The 16,391-nt window shown below is 38.3% G+C and overlaps 1 protein-coding gene across 4 annotated transcripts in view; it reads left to right on the forward strand.

The window, feature by feature from the left end:
- Positions 1-16,391, forward strand: part of KMT2C (lysine (K)-specific methyltransferase 2C) — a 253,697-nt gene that overhangs the window by 180,310 nt on the left and 56,996 nt on the right. For 3 of the 4 annotated variants that reach the window (XM_014528208.1, XM_014528207.1, XM_005880067.2), the window contains 10 exons: positions 587-799; positions 2,191-2,319; positions 3,491-3,610; positions 6,593-6,723; positions 10,747-10,927; positions 13,802-13,906; positions 14,224-14,271; positions 15,249-15,428; positions 15,568-15,600; positions 15,698-15,823. In XM_014528208.1, coding sequence (XP_014383694.1) covers positions 587-799; positions 2,191-2,319; positions 3,491-3,610; positions 6,593-6,723; positions 10,747-10,927; positions 13,802-13,906; positions 14,224-14,271; positions 15,249-15,428; positions 15,568-15,600; positions 15,698-15,823 — 1,266 coding nt within the window. The remainder of the gene's footprint in view (positions 1-586; positions 800-2,190; positions 2,320-3,490; positions 3,611-6,592; positions 6,724-10,746; positions 10,928-13,801; positions 13,907-14,223; positions 14,272-15,248; positions 15,429-15,567; positions 15,601-15,697; positions 15,824-16,391) is intronic. The other variant, XM_014528209.1, reaches the window with a different exon arrangement.

The following is a 16,391-nucleotide window of genomic DNA, read 5'->3' on the forward strand; positions in this document are numbered from 1 at the left end:
AATGAGAGAAACACATTGATTGGTTGCCTCCTGGTCAAGCCCCGACCAGGGCTGGGGATTTAACCTGCATGCCTTTGACCAGGAATTGAACCCAAGACCCTTTGTTCTGGAGGCTGATGCTCTAACCACTGAACAACTGTCCAGGGCAGTAACTCTTACTTTTAATTAAGTACTCTTAGCTAATTATTCGTGCATTTAGTAGATAATAGCTCTATAGAAGTCACATTGGGTATTTCGTATCCACCTTTTTGTTGTTGTTAATCCTCACCCACGGATATTTTTTACATTGATTTTTAGGGAGAGTGGAAGAGAGAGGGAAAGACAGAGAGAAACATCGATGTGAGAGAGACACATCAATTGGTTGCCTCCTGCACATCCCCAACCAGGGCCTGGGCCAGGGAGGAGGAGCCTACAACCAAGGTATGTGCCCTTGGCCAGTATCGAACCTGGGACCCTTTGGTCCGCAGGCCAAAGCTCTATCCACTGAGCCAAACTGGCTAAGGTCTTCTTTTGTATCTTGAATTAACTTATCAATCAGAATTAAAGCGAGAGTTTTAATTTGTATCTTTGGATATTACAATTTTAGATCCACCCAAGACCTACACCCAGGATGGTGTGTGCTTGACTGAATCAGGGTTGACTCAGTTGCAGAGTCTCATAGCTACAGCTCCAAGAAGAAAGCGGTCAAAACCAAAGTTGAAATTGAAGATTATAAATCAGAACAGTGTGGCCGTCCTGCAGACCCCTCCAGACATCCAGTCTGAGCATTCACGGGATGGAGAAATGGATGATAGTCGAGGTAATAATAATTTATTTTTTGTGCAGTATGTTTGCAAGAATTAAAGTAGATAAAATAACCTTTAAAATAAGAATGACTTCTTTAAAGGTAAATTCCACTGACTCAGATAACCCTGGGAATGACACCTGATCTTTCCAAGTGGGTTGTCTTACTGGACCTGCCTTTGCAGGTTCCCTCCCTTTTCATGTGTCCTTTAGCACAGAGCTTCAGGACCTCCCCAAGCATTGTGTACGGAGGATCGCAGGTGGGAAAGTTCAGAGGGCAGCATAAACCTTCTCGAGGCTATAAGCTTGGGCACCATGGTTAGGTTAAAGCAAAACGTGATCATGCATCCTATTCTAGAAATAGAAACGCCATTCTTAATATTTAAATATACAGTTATAGTCACAGGTGTTTATAAACATTTTCCTGATCTAATAATCAAGATTTTTCGCCCAGCTGGCATGGCTCAGTGGTTGAGCGCTGTCCTATGAACCAGGAGTTCACGGTTCAATTTCAGTTCAGGGAACATGCCTGGGTTTCTGGCTCAATTCCTAGTAGGGGGCGTGCAGGAGGCAGCCGGTCAATGATTCTCTCCCATCATTGATGTTTCTCTCCCTCACCCTTCCTCTCTGAAGTAAATAAAATATTTTTAAAGAAAAGATTTTCTTAGCTGAATTTTTGAGATGACAATATAATTTTAGTAGTATTACATTCAATATGAGTTATATTTTTGCTTATCTTTGAAGCAGATGACCACAGGCTTGCTTATTTTTAGGTTGGTAATGTCTTTTCCTCTGATTGAGAAATAAAGTAATTATTATTTTTTGTTCTACAACATCTCATCACTGAACAGTACTTATTGAAAGCCTCCTGTGTGCCAGATGTCGGAAGTCATATCAGTGAACAGACAGATAAAATTCTCCTCTTGTGGAACTTACATTTTCATGTTAGGAGGAAAGACTGTTGAAATATATAATAATAAGTTAATTACAGTGTGTTTGGCAACTGCTATGGAAAAAATAGAGTAAGAGTAAGTGGGAATAGGGGGGCATAGGGAGGGGTGCAGGATCAGGTGAACCGAGAGCAGTGTTGAGCACTGAGTTTGAAGGGTTGGGTGAGTGAGCCACTGGATTGATTACCTGAGGTAGAGCATGCAGACAAAGGCCCTGTGCAGGAGTGCCCGGCATGTGTGAGGAGCATGGTGGAGACGTTGCATTTTCTGACATATTGCCTTAAGTTGCATGAGTTCTACGGCTAATGTGGGACTTGGTCATCTCTCCTACACCTTTCCTACCCTGGGATGCATGGAGCAGGGCTTGGCAGCCACTTTGCTTTGTGTTTCCTGTTACATAGGAATGATGTATTTGGTAGGTTTCCCCAGTTTTCATTGTATATTTACTTTTTTCCAGAAGGAGAACTTATGGACTGTGATGGAAAGTCAGAATCTAGTCCTGAACGGGAGGCTGTGGATGGTGAAGCCAAGGGTGTGGAAGGAACAGAGGGTGTCAGAAAGAGGAAGCGGAAACCATACAGACCAGGTGTGAGCCATGCTGCATGCTCTGATCCAAAGCTCAGTTACGTTAAGAAAAATAGAATGGGGTAGGGGGGCTTCACTTATCCTATATAATAAAAGCCTAATATGCTAAGTGTCCGGTTGTCCGTTCAACCAATCAAAGTGTAATATGCTAATGATACGCTAAGGCCACTCAACTGCTCGCTATGACGTGCACTGACCACCAAGGGGCAGACACTCCTACCTGTAGGTTAGCTTGCTGCTGGGGTCCAGCCAATCGGGACTGAACGAGACGGGTGAACATGCCCTGGAGCCCTCCCACGGTCCCCTCCCGGCTGGCCAACCTCCTGCATCCCCTCTACCCGGCTGGGCCGGCTCAATCCGGGCGCACCGGCCGGACCCCATCCGTGCACTAATTCGTGCACTGGGCCTTTAGTGAGGCTTATAAATACACTTTTAAAAAAATGTAATTGTTTTTTTCTCTTTCTGCCTCACATGGAAGTTGTCCATACCTCTGAGTGGCCCATTAGGTATTTTTTTAGACTTTTGGGTCATATGACAAAAGCATTGACTGTCACACACTATTCCAAGCACTTTATATCTGTTAATTTATTTCATCCTTTTATGTATGAGGAGGTGCTGTACATTATCACTATTTTACCAGTAAGGAGTCTGAAAAGTTAAATAAGTAGTGACCAAAATTCCAGAATCTGGCTCCAGATTCCATGCCTTTACCTATAGAGTCATGCATGTCTTTGGCATCTAAGGGTCTTATGAGGAGTGACTAGACACAGTACCCCTGAAATCATTTGAATTTTGTTTGCATCATCTAGTGTATTCTTATCTCTTTTCTCCCTCAGCTAGTAGACAGTTTACTAGTAAGTGATAATATGTGAGTTATAGATATTTGTTAAGTAAAGAATATTTACTCTGGCATTGTGTAGAAGAGGAAAGGTGTGCAGTCTTGCTGTCCTCGAATGTCCTGTTTTGGTTGGTTAGTGATAAGGCTTTAACCTTTTTATTTGCTTATTTCCAGAATCTTATAGTTTTTCATTAAAATGAGATTAATTACTTAAATTAGCCCATGTTGAATTTGTACAATGCTTCATTATGTAAGACTAAGCAGTTTCACCCTACTTATTGTGGATATACAGGGATAAATTAATTATGAGGTTATACAATTTCTTTGGGGATAGGTATCGGTGGATTTATGGTACGGCAAAGAAGTCGGACCGGGCAAGGAAAAGCCAAAAGATCTGTGATCAGGAAAGATTCCTCGGGCTCTATTTCTGAGCAGTTACCTAGCAGAGATGAAGGTATGGATTTTGTTTGTGTTGCTGTTGCTACTGGAAAGAGTTATCCTAAATAATGTTACAGTGTCATTGGTGCTTATGATCAAAGGATTTGAGCGCCTGTCCAGTTCATACCAGTAATACAGAAATTAGGTTTGATAAGGAAATGATTTAAATCTAATAGACTATATTACTTTGAGATTTTTAAATACGTTTCTTTTTTTTCCTGCGGTAAGTATAGATAGTGTAGGGACCGAATCACTTAGTTATGTATCAGGTACTTTAAGGCCTTTACGCAGAGGCCTTTCTCTGACTGCCTTAGCTGCTTGGCATGAAAGTGGAAACTTTTAGACTATGCAGTTGAAAATAATAGTGTACCCCAGCAATTTTTAACAAGATTCTGTCATGTTTTAGAAATACATCTTCCAGTTAATAATCTGTCATCTTCACTTAGAGCAGGGGTCCTCAAACTTTTTAAACAGGGGGCCAGTTCACTGTCCCTCAGACCGTTGGAGGGCCGGACTATAGTTTAAAAAAAAAACTAGTCGGCTGCTAAGCAGCAGGCAGCGGCGGCAAAAACACCTGGCGGGCCGGATAAATGTTTTCGGCGGGCCGCACGTGGCCCGAGGGCCGTAGTTTGAGGACCCCTGACTTAGAGAGTCAAAGAAAACTGCATCATTGCTTAAGCCATAGCGTAAGAGCCGATACTAATAAGACTTTGTAATCGTGGTGGTCATGATCTGTATACTTATATATTTTAAATGCTTTATATAGGATAGGAGAAGGAAAATTACTGTGTTCAGCATGTGCTCCAAGCAGAGTTCTTGATTTTAAAGAAGTTTCTAATGCGACTCAACATGGCTATAATTAGTCCTAATTAAGAAATGTGACATGATCAGTGAAACTATTTTTTGTTTTTGTTCTGTCTCTTTATTTTCTCCTCTAATTTCAATTCTTTTAGTTCAATATTCTATTCCTTTACCTGTATCACCCATTGAGTTTTAATTTATTTGCATTTTCACCCTTTTTTAAACTGCCTTCTTGATATTTCAGTAGTTTCTTCTTCTAGCATCAGCCAACATTCATTTCTGTGTGTATCTAATTAGCTTAAAATATCAGCTGTCTGGTTCTACTCTGTATCTGCTGGCTCATCCCCTGTGCCTCATTCCCTGTGTTTATTATGTGAGATACATGGGTCCACATGCATGTATATTGATTTTACCGCACTGTGAGTTCATCTTCTTTAGAATATTCTTTGAACTTTCTGAGAACTGAATTGAAGGTGGATTCTTTCAGAGACTATTTATATTTGTCAATTCCAGGAACATGAGGTAATACCACACCAGGACTTCTTTGAGCTAAGTTCTTAGATTGAAGTGTTTGTTGGTTCACCTATGTTGTGTAAATTCAAGTTTCTTACACATTAGGGCTATATTGATTTTATGAATTCTCAGGGAGGAATTTTATTTCTTGCCTTTCTATCCAGCACCAATTCTATGACAAGATGATAAGCAGTTTTCTTTGCTGTTAGTGGAGGTGGGGGAGGGGTTTATTTTTGTTAAACGAACCTGAGCATGGAGTCCTTCAGGGTCCCACCTTCATATAAGACACCTCTGGTTAATCACTTTGAGGAGAAGACTTAAACTTTGTCTTCTATTCCCCATTCCTACTCAGGCTCTGAAAACTATAGAGTTCAAGGTCAGTGGACTTTTACAAATTTTCAGAGAGTTTTATTTATTTCTTTGCTAATTTCTTTGATTCTTGTTTTACCTTAATTTTTGGTCTTTGAGGATTCATTTTCTGGCTAGATTACTAGTACATTAAAAAAATTTTTAATAAGTGTTTATCCACTGTTTTTAGTCCTTTTTAGAAGAGTCAGTCTACCTATGTAATCTGACAACAAAAGCACCCACATTGATTTTCAAAAGGGATGTGCCATTTGCCCTGAGAAGTGGAGGAGATGTCATTATTGCTCACCTGCTCTAAGTAGCATACTTGTTCTGGACTAATTTCATAGTCCAAACTTTGTTTATTTCTATTTCTGAGTTAAGATGGACCATTCATCACATATTGATAAGTATATTTCATAGTCATATCTTATCACAATATGTATGTATTACAAATACCTAATTTGCAATAAACCCCTTGGAGTTGCTGGATTGAAGGACACACATTTCTAAAAAGACTTTTGTTGGATATTTCCAGTAAACTCTACACAAAGGTTATACTTCTTAAATTAGTAGTATACCAGTAGCCATTTCCCCATACTCATGAGCACCAGGCATTTTCATTTTAGTTATTTTTTTTTTATCAAAATGTTGAGGTTCTAAAAACAAGCTGTGCTTTGCTAGCAGGGAAATGCTCATTAAGAGATAGTAGGATACAAATTGTGAACAACAAACATGCATCTATCAACAAGTGAATCTAAGAATCAAGTGAATAAATAATCTGATGTACAGAATGAACTGGTGATTATAATGAATCAGGGACATAGAAAGGGAATGGACTGACTATTCTTGGGGGGGAAAGGGAAATGGGAGATGCGGGAAGAGACTGGACAAAAATCGTGCACCTATGGATGAGGACAGTGGGTGGGGAATGAGGGCGGAGGGTAGGGCGGGAACTGGGAGGAGGGGAGTTATGGGGGGAAAAAAAAAAGAGGAACAAATGTAATCTGAACAATAAAGATTTAATAAAAAAATTAAAAAAAAAGATAGTAGGAAACATGCTGATACTAAATAGACATGAAATGAAATTTTATGATGCTTAAAATTTACTTATATTGGTACACTTGCTTTGAGATACACTTGTGAAAGGCTTGTTTGTCAGGTCATTATGCTATACACCTTAACCTTATGCAGTGTTGCATGTCAATTATACCTCAAAAGAAAAAGCTTATTTGTTTATATGGAACTGTGTATATTGGTAAGCTATACAATTACTTTGGGTGGATCTGTCTGGAAATTTTAAATACCATGCATTCATAAATGTGGCTCCTGTTTTCAGGTTGGAGTGAGCAGTTACCAGATACTCTTGTTGATGAATCTGTTTCTGTTACTGAAAACACTGAAAAAATAAAGAAGAGGTACCGGAAAAGGAAAAACAAGCTCGAGGAAACTTTCCCTGTCTATTTACAAGTAATATTTTGCTTCACATTATATTATGTAGTTTGTTATTGAAAGAAATGTAATGTATTGAGTTTTGAAATATAGGTTGTTTGGTTTTGTTAAATTTTTTACTTGTTTTGTTTTTAATTAGTTATCATAGTGCCATTTTTACCTTCCAAGGGCTCATGAAAATTAATGTTTACCTCTTTGTGCTTTGATACATTACGCAAAGTTGTTTTTATTTTTCTAGTTTTCCACTTCTGAATATTTCACAAGGACACGTTGGGCTGAGAAAAGCTCATTCTTGCAAAGCAGCCACACCTATGTGCTGCCCACGCCCAGGTCCTGTGGACATCTCCCTTTGCTAGTACAGGTTATAGCAGCGATGGTCGATCTTTTTCGTCGCATGGCACACATAAACAAATTACCAAAATTCTGCCACACACCAAAAAATATATTTTCCCTCAACTGACAAAAAAAAAACTTTGATTCATTCACACTGGATGGCTATTGTTGTGTTGGCTGTTGTCATTTGACAGTCTAAGGGAAAAGAGGTCAGTGCCCCTGCCTAAATAATCAGGTGTGGCATGTTTCAAAACTTCTTGCAGCACACGGCTAAACATTGCTGAGTGACAGTAATAATGTTGCCTGAGTGAAGATGGGCATTCAGCAGCCAGTTACAGCTTTAATAACCATTGACTGCTTCTAGAGGCTCAGTGAACCAAAGATTTAAACAGAATTGTTAGTGTGTTTTAAAATATACATCAGAAAAATATCCATCAATAGAAAGAAGTGATGTTTGATAGATGTAGACTATGGGAAAAGATACCAATTTGTGAGCATGAAGTACCAGAGAGTTCAGGGCCATGTGCTGTGTGGGAAAGAGCCCTGGATTGGAGGAGGACTGAGATTGACCATCTGGCTCAGCCATGAGCTGATTTCCCATTCCTGAGCCTGTTCATTCTTCCTCATGTATAAGAAGCACAAAAATAAATAATCATTTAAGTGAAAAGTCTTCTGTATTTAATAAATAAGACTTTTAAACATAGTCACTTATGTATGCAGTAATATTTACGAGTGTCAGTTTTTGTTGAACAGCTAACATCTTCAGGGCTGTGTCCATTTTAAATAGCTGAGCCTTTGGGAGTCCGGGATTTTAATACTACTGCTACTGGTTCTATGTGATCTTGTTCTGTTTAACATCTGTGTGCCCAGTAGTCTCATCTATAAAATTGTGGTCATACCCACTACACAGAAATGAGAGATTAAATAAAAATTAAGCATGTAAAGTCCTCTTTCTGCTGCTGCGCCTCCTGCTGCTCCGCTTCCTCCTCCTCTTTCTCCTCCTCCTCTTCTTGCTCCTCCCCCTGCTCTACCTCCTCCTCTCCTCTTCCTGCTGCTCCTCCTCTGTGCAGTGTAATCTATATTTAGGAAGCTTTCTTGAGCTGCTTATGAAAGTATGGAAATTGACTATTTCATCCATTAGCAAAGGGATCTGATTCCTGCTGTGATCTTCATCTACTGAGCTGGGTTGTTTCCTCTGGTGACCAGTGTACTGACTCTGGTACACATAGTAATAGCTAATTGTTTTGTTTTTTTGTATCTGAAGGAGTGAAGGAAGCCTTTGTAATGGGACTGTTTCTTGAACATCTTGTGATAGCAGTTGTATTTCCCTCTCATCCAAGATGGGTGGGCAGAATACATAGTGACAAAAATCCACTAGGAATTCAGTAACAATTTTTTTTCCCAATTTTAAATATTTTTTTATTGATTTCAGAGACAAAGGGAGAGGGAGAGAGAGAAACATCAGTGATGAGAGAGAATCATTGATTGACTGCCTCTTGCACACACCACACTGGGGATCGAGCCTGCAACCTGGGCATGTGCCTTGACCGGGAATCGAACCGTGACCTTCTGGTTCATCGGTTGACACTCAACAACTGAGCCACACCAGCCGGGCCAATTTAATTTTATTATTTACAACTGTGTCACAATAAAATATACATAACTGTATGATCTATCCAATAGAAATGTTTATGCCGACTACTAAGTAGCTGTGGTGCCATGTGACCTGGAGAACCCATGTCATCTTGAGTCACTTAAAGAAAAAGTTTTGCTAATATGGTCTCAGATTTATACTGAAGTCGTTAAATAAATTAACTCTAAAACTCTAATGTGCTTTCTGCCACTCAGCATTCTTCCTACTGATATAAACAATTTTGGTATGAGAACAAACCTATCTGCTACCCAGTGACCTAGCTTTATGGATTTTCAAATTTTTTTTCATAGTGAAACAACTCGTTCATTGAAAAAATGTGGAGAAATTTGAATCAAATATACTATTACCTCTATCAGACTCCCCCCGCCCCCCCATCCTTTTTCCGTCCACTTAGTATTGTTAATACTCTGGTGTTTGTCTGGTCATAACTTCTTTTATAGTTTACTAGAGGCCCAGTGCATGAAAATTCATGCATTGGGGGGGGAAGGGGTCCCTCAGCCCGGCCTGCCCCCTCTTGCAGTCCAGGAGCCCTCAGGGGCGGGAGGCAACCCAGTGATCAGGGGAAGGAGACACCCCATCACACCTCTGCTGCTGCCACTGCTGGCAGCGCAAGCCTCGGCAGGGCTGAGGTGACTGAGCACTGCCATCTTGTGGCTGTGGGCGCTGCCATCTTTGAGGGCATGGTACTCAATTAGCATATTCCCTCCTTATTGGCTGTGGGCACCACCATCTTTGAGGGTGGGGCAGTCAATTAGCATATTTCCTCCTTATTGGCTGTGGGTGCCACCATCTTTGAGGGTGGGGCAGTCAGTTAGCATATTCCCTCCTTAATGGTTGTGGGTGCCATCATCTTTAAGGGTGGGGCAGTCAGCATATTTCCTCCTTATTGGCCGTGGGTGCTGCCATTGTTACAACTGTGTGAGGGTCAATTAGCATATTCCCTCTTTATTAGATAGGATTTTTACACAGTCCTAATAGTCTTGGTTTGTATTTTATGGTTAGCTGGACATATCACTCAATTTGCTTTTCTTTTAATACTGTATTTTAGAACTTTTCTTTGACAGCATGGCAATATCCTTTTTAACAATTGCTGTATTGTGTGGGTGTCTATAATTTATTTAGTCATGTGCCTTTTGACAGACAGTTTTCACTTTTTTGCTATTAAAAATGCTGCAGTGAACTTTTTTGTGTGTATGCATCTTTAGCAAGAATGTGTGAAATGTTGACAAGTACTACACAAGTGTTCTGTACAGAGGACCCCTTTTCCAGGTAGACCACATTGTAGAAAATAGGCCACAGCTGGGTTAAAGTAAGTGAGGGGCGGGGCAGGGGTGGCCCTCAGTGTTTCCTTTTGTCCTTTTGATTGGTCCTTCAGAAGTTCTGTAGCTATACTGCGTTGTAAAGAACCCAGTATGAAACCTTGGTCTTTAGAGAATGTATATTCAAATGGAGAAGTGTCAGAGGAGTAAAGAAAAGCCTTTTAAGAGAAATAAAGTTTATGCACATAGTAAGATTAAAATGGCTACAAAAATCCCTTTCAGATCTATAATGTATTCAGTCTTTAATGTGTTCATGAATCAGCATGAGGTTATTAATCTGAAGTTTGCACGTATTAACAGTGTAGGTCAGACCCTGTGTAACCTCTAATAATAATAATATTCATGAAGCTTGAGTTTCTCTTATACAAATTAGGTGCCAATAGTATTGTAAATTTATCTTTAAATTTAATTGTAGCCTAAATCTGGAATTATTGAATGATTATACTGCTGTCGCTAGAACACATTGGACAAAATTGTGTGCTGCTGTTTGCATAATTTTACTTATCTCTAATAAAGCTGCAGAAAATCGTACTTTTAAAATAAGGGAAATCTATATAAAAGAATTGACAGGATATTTCTATGTCATTTATATATTTCTATATTCAATTTTTATGTTGTTAAATACTTGTCTGTTATTTCTGCCTTCTTGTCCAAAAGGGTAATGGAATTATCTATTGTCATGTTAGAATTTTATAAATAAGTCAGTCATTTTCATATGTGCTTTATTTTATCTAGGAAGCTTTCTTTGGAAAAGATCTTCTAGATACAAGTAGACAAAACAAGCTAAATTTAGATAATCTATCAGAAGACACAGCTCAGCTTTCATATAAAGCAAACGTGAACACACATTTCTTGGATCCTTCCTTAGACCCACTACTTAGTTCATCCTCAACTCCAGCAAAACCTGGAACTCATGGTATGTGGAATTTTTATCATGTGACATTATCTTCCTTTTAATTATACCTCTGAAATGCTTTGGTTTGGCCTTATATACAGTTTTTAAATCATCTTTATTGATGTGTGACGTATTTAGTAAGTGTAACTTTTTTAAGTGGGCAGGTGTATAACATCTGGGAAATAAATTTATCTGTGTAACTACCACCAAAATCAAGAAGTTGCAAAGGAAAATGTTTAGGTTTACACTTTGCTGAGGGTAAATGTAAGGGGGTGTAATTTGGCCATGAGTTATAAATATAATAATCTTTGATTTAAGTAAGATAGATTTTTGTTAATTACACAGCCCAAAGAAATTCAGGAGAAGACAAGAATGCTATGTTAGGGACCTGGCTTCCAGACTGTTAATCAGTGAAATCCATAGCCTTAGATCATTTCTGACTGCTGAGAGCTTGGGCCAGACCAATCTTTGTTGGAGAAGGGAGGTGGTCCTGTTCAGTGGGGATTACTTGCCAACATCTCTGTTCCCATGATGTCATGATGCTCAGAGGTTCCCCCCCCCCCAGATTTTTTATCTTACTAACAATTATAAATTAATGTTCTTCTGACAAGCTTCCTTTTTGCCATTGATTACATTTGTTGCTCAGTTAGTTTTATAAACTCAATTTGGAAAATACTCTTAAGGCAGTCTTCCACTGAAAGACCACTTGATACATTAAGTCATTACAGCTTTATTAACTTGGCATTATCCTGGATCAAAATGCAGGCTTTTATATTTTGGTTGTAACTTTTCTTGACTGAATTATAGAAGCATCTCAGCCCCGCTGTATGCATGCACACGTCCTGTCTCTCCCACTGGTGTACTGAAGGCCATGCTTTTGTTCATTGATTTTAGCAGATTATTTTTACTTTTACTTTCATTCTGTTGTTTTAAGTACTGACCTGCTCTTGTCCATGTGAATGTGTTGTTAAAATAATGTATAGTGAAAAATCTGTGGGTCCTTACAAGGATACCCTAACTATGAAAGTTATGTCTTATTGTAAAAATCATGACTAGGGATTAAAAGACTTAAACAGAAGTTATTTGCACTTGATTTTTTATTTGCACTTGAGTTTTTGTGGAGAAGAGAACTGAAATTGGGCAGAAGCTGTATTGTGACAGGAAAAGCGTTACCACTTGTTCTTTTTCCTCTCTCCTTTATTTGAAGTTGTTTTTTCCACAAAATTGCTGAAGAGAAATGGTTTAATGATAAAACCAAACATGAGGACTAGAATAAGATAAATGTTTCAAAACTTAGATGAAATGTAATATTCTTTGCAGTTGAATCACTCTTTGTCTTTATAATGGGAAATTTACAAATAATGGCTTTCATTTTTTTAAAATTTAATTTAATATAGTCCATGAAATCAATTTTAATAATTTGCTGGTAAGATATAAAATCTGTTTAGGTAGGGGCAGACTTTTAAAGCATGGCCTTTTAAAAAGTGTTTGTTACGATTTGTGTATAGAATTCCATTGGTCTAAAACAAACACAGTCACTCACATTAAATGACTCCGAAAGAATTATCCAAAAGTTTTTTTTCAAGTGTACTGTTGTCTAGAGAATATATTATTGAAATAATTTTATTTCTCATAAATTTATGAATATTTGGGCATACAAAATGTATATTTTCTTTCAATTTGAGAAATTCTCATGTATATATGAATTCTATTTGGGAAGTATGCTTTTAATGTGACAAAACTATTTGTCCCATTTGGTTTAAAAAATCATGTTCTCTAACTTAAATGACTAATATAATTACTAAAGATAGCCTAAGTGTTCTTCTACTTGTTAGGTGAGAAACCTTTGGAGTCACCCTTGGTTTTTTGTTTACTCCCATTCTATCTCTAATACACCCACACAGTCGTCTCTGTCTTCAGAGTAGGCCCCGCAGCCACCCACTTCGTATCTCCTGGCCCCCAGCCTTCCAGCAACTTCCCGTTACACATCGTATTTGAGAGTAAAGCTCAGTCTTCACTGTGACCTGTAAAACCGCACATACCTTTGCTTAGCTCTCTTTCTTATGACAAGCACACTGGCTCCCTCTGTTGGCAAAACCTTACCTGCTCTGGTCTTAATGTCTCCTTTTTATTCATTTACACACATTTGGACATGTGTGATCATGTCCTTTAAAAGGTCTTTACTGACCAGTTAATACAGCACCCCCACATCTGAGTCTTAGTCCTGTCTCCTTATTTTTAAAGTCTTTGTGGCACTTATACTGATGTAATTTATTGTCTAACTCCCTCAGAGAAAGTAAGCTCTGTGAGGGAATGTACTTGGTTTTAGACAATTCTGTATTCTCAGTGGCTGGAACATGTCTATTAACACAGTCCAAAACCCCAGTTCTGTGGGTATTCAATGAATAAAGAAAGGAATGAATTATCAGTGTTAGGTGGGGGTGGGGGTTAGGCTGGAACCAGATGGTATCTGGTTTAAACAGGGAATTTCTAAATAATGGGTTTGCCTTTCATATTTTTTTATCTTCTGTGTTTTATTTTCCAGATGTCATTTTTAGAGATGTCACTTTCTTAGTGATTTTTTTTGCTTTGTTTCTTACAATATTTTATTTCAGTTTTATTGCCTATAGATCTTTGTTTCATTAATTTTAAATTAGCCACAAAATAAAAATGGTCCTAATCTTTAATATTTTGTTATTCAAAACATTGGAGTACCTTTTCTATGAAAAAATCTTTTATTTTAGAAGTAACAATCTTAATGTTCTATGATTCTCGCACTTACTCAGCATCTGCTGTACTCGGGATGTGTAGTAAATGGTTGGACGAGGCAGGGTGTTTTAGAATTTAATGTCTGGGAAAATGTCAAAACATTGAAAATACACTTCCTATATTTAGGTACTGCTGATGACACCTTAGCTGATATATCCGAAGTCCTAAACACAGAGGATGACATTCTTGGAATAATTTCAGATGATCTTGCAAAATCAGTTGATCATTCAGGTATATTGAATGCTGTTTGCCTAGTGTCTGTTTTAGGGCATGAGAGAGAGGTGCATGTGTGTGGAAGAAGTTTAGTCTTTTCTCTAAAACTTAAAAAAAATTTTTTTTGGGGGGGTCATTATCAAAGACCTCAATTATATAATTTGATCTACCTCAGCTTCCCTGCAGCAAGTTAGTTAATTTCTTTTGTCTTTCTAATGGCATCACATTGAAGGCTTATGGCATTCAAGGCTCCTGTGTCTTGTTCTTTTGTTTGTGTTGTCCCTTGCCTCCACTCCTGTGATAATCATCCATTTTATTTGGTTTGGGTCTTGTAGGTCTTGATTTATGCACTTTCCAGGTTGACAACTCACCTTTTCCATTTGGTAAGAACCTGAGCAGTGGATGACGGCTGACTAGAGTAGTCTTTTTTATAGTGATTTCCGCTGCCACAGCCTGTAGGTGCATGCGTATTTGTGATAGTGCTAATTTGTCACTAATCCATCTTTGCTTTCCCCTTTATGCGTGCAGCTAAAGCATGGTACAGCTGTACTGTGCTTTGGGTGATTTTCTCAGTAATTTTTTTTTAATGAATGGTTTTATTTTTGTTACTATGTAATTTATAATTTTACCCAAATGTTATAGAATTTCTAATATAAAATAAAATAAGAGCAGACTAAATTTTACTTTATGAAATAGTAATATTGAGAAAGCATGGTAAAGAAATTAGATGATAGAGTACTTTTAAATGTGGATATTGCTTTAAAAACCAGTTTTTATGAGATAGAACATGTTATGTAATAAATACAATCTATATTTTGTATTTTGACCACAGAATATTTCAAAATTATGATCTACAGCTGAAATTATTTACAAGGGTCATGTTTACTAAACACTGAATAAGAATTTTAGAGCTTCTCGTTAATTTTATGTGAAACGTATTCCTCCTGTTTCACATACTGCATATGATAGTTAAACTATGCATTAGGAACTACCATTTCCAAGTTAAAGCTATTATTTGTGTAGTGGATATTGTATATAGAATATTTTCTTAGACTCCTAACTTATTTTCTGTAGAAATTAGCACTTTACAACCAGAAGTGTTTCTTTATTAATCAGGAAATATATTTATTTTGATTAAACTATAACTTAAAGTGGCACCAGTTTACAAATACATTGTGCCTAATTTGTACTAATTTTGACTATCCAGATTGATATAAGAATCTTGATTAATTCGGAATTTCAGACTTTTCATTGCTCAATTTTAATCATACTGTTGTGTATTCATGCAGGTAAATAGTGAAATGCATTTTGTGTATGTATTCAGAATTCACTTTTTAATTTCTTTGCCTTGTTCCTCCAGCCGGAATAGATATTGGCCCTGTCGCCGATGACCCTTCCTCTGTGTCTCAGCCAAGTGTCAATCAGAGTTCACGACCTTTAAGTGAGGAGCAGCTGGATGGAATCCTTAGTCCTGAACTAGACAAAATGGTCACAGATGGTAAAATATTTGCCCTACAGCTAGGCTTTCTAAAAGACATGAGTAAATATGATTTTCAAAGATTTCTGCATGCTTATTTATAATTTTAACTTCTATTTTGAAGATTTCTATGAAATGCTATTTTGTATTAGTACATTAAAATGGTAATTATTAATATTTCTATTTCTTTAATCTATCCTAGGAGCAATTCTTGGAAAGTTATATAAAATTCCAGGTAATTGTGTTTGTATTTTTTAGTTTCCAAAAGTGGCATTCCCGATATGGCTCTCATAGACTTTTAATCATATTATCATTATAATTGTATTTTCTAGAGCTTGGAGGAAAGGATGTTGAAGACTTGTTTACTGCTGTGCTCAGTCCTGTGACTCCTCAGCCAACTCCATTACCACAGCCTCCCCCTCCCCCTGCACCACAGCTGATACCCCTACACAATCAGGGTATGTCACCACAAAAAGTCTCTTAAGTGTGGTTCTCTGCGTGAGTGCACGGGTTCACTAAAGCAGAACCTGTCTCTTAGTAACAACATATACAAACTGACAGGAGAAAGCCCTCTTTTGTGACAATGGGAAAGACTAATCTCTGAATTTATCTCAGTCACACACCTACTTCACTGAAACTCTGGAAATTCTTGATCTGCTTTATGACCAAAGTTCCTTTGCTCACTCTATTGGCAGTGGGGACAATGTTTCAGTGTCTCCCTTCCCCCTCCCCCCGTGTTGGGAGAACTACTTCCCCTCACCTGGCTGCCTCGTATTCATTGATCTGGTCTTAGTTTCACTATCATCTCTACACCTGCCACCATGCTTTCCATTTGTAGTAGTGCTGCCAGCACACGGACCCGTGGGATGGGCCATGGGTGGTTGGCTGGCTGGCCCTGCCCCTTATCCGAGTTGGGGGCTGACTGGGGGAAGGGCTTGCGGGGCCGATCAGGGTGGTAGGGGCCCATTGGGGGTGAGGGGCTGCAGGAGGTTGGCCAGCTGGCCCCACCCCCTATTGGGGTAGGCA

The sequence above is a fragment of the Myotis brandtii genome, unplaced genomic scaffold (genome assembly GCF_000412655.1).
Source record: "Myotis brandtii unplaced genomic scaffold, ASM41265v1 scaffold624, whole genome shotgun sequence".
In the NCBI taxonomy this organism is placed as follows: domain Eukaryota; kingdom Metazoa; phylum Chordata; class Mammalia; order Chiroptera; family Vespertilionidae; genus Myotis; species Myotis brandtii.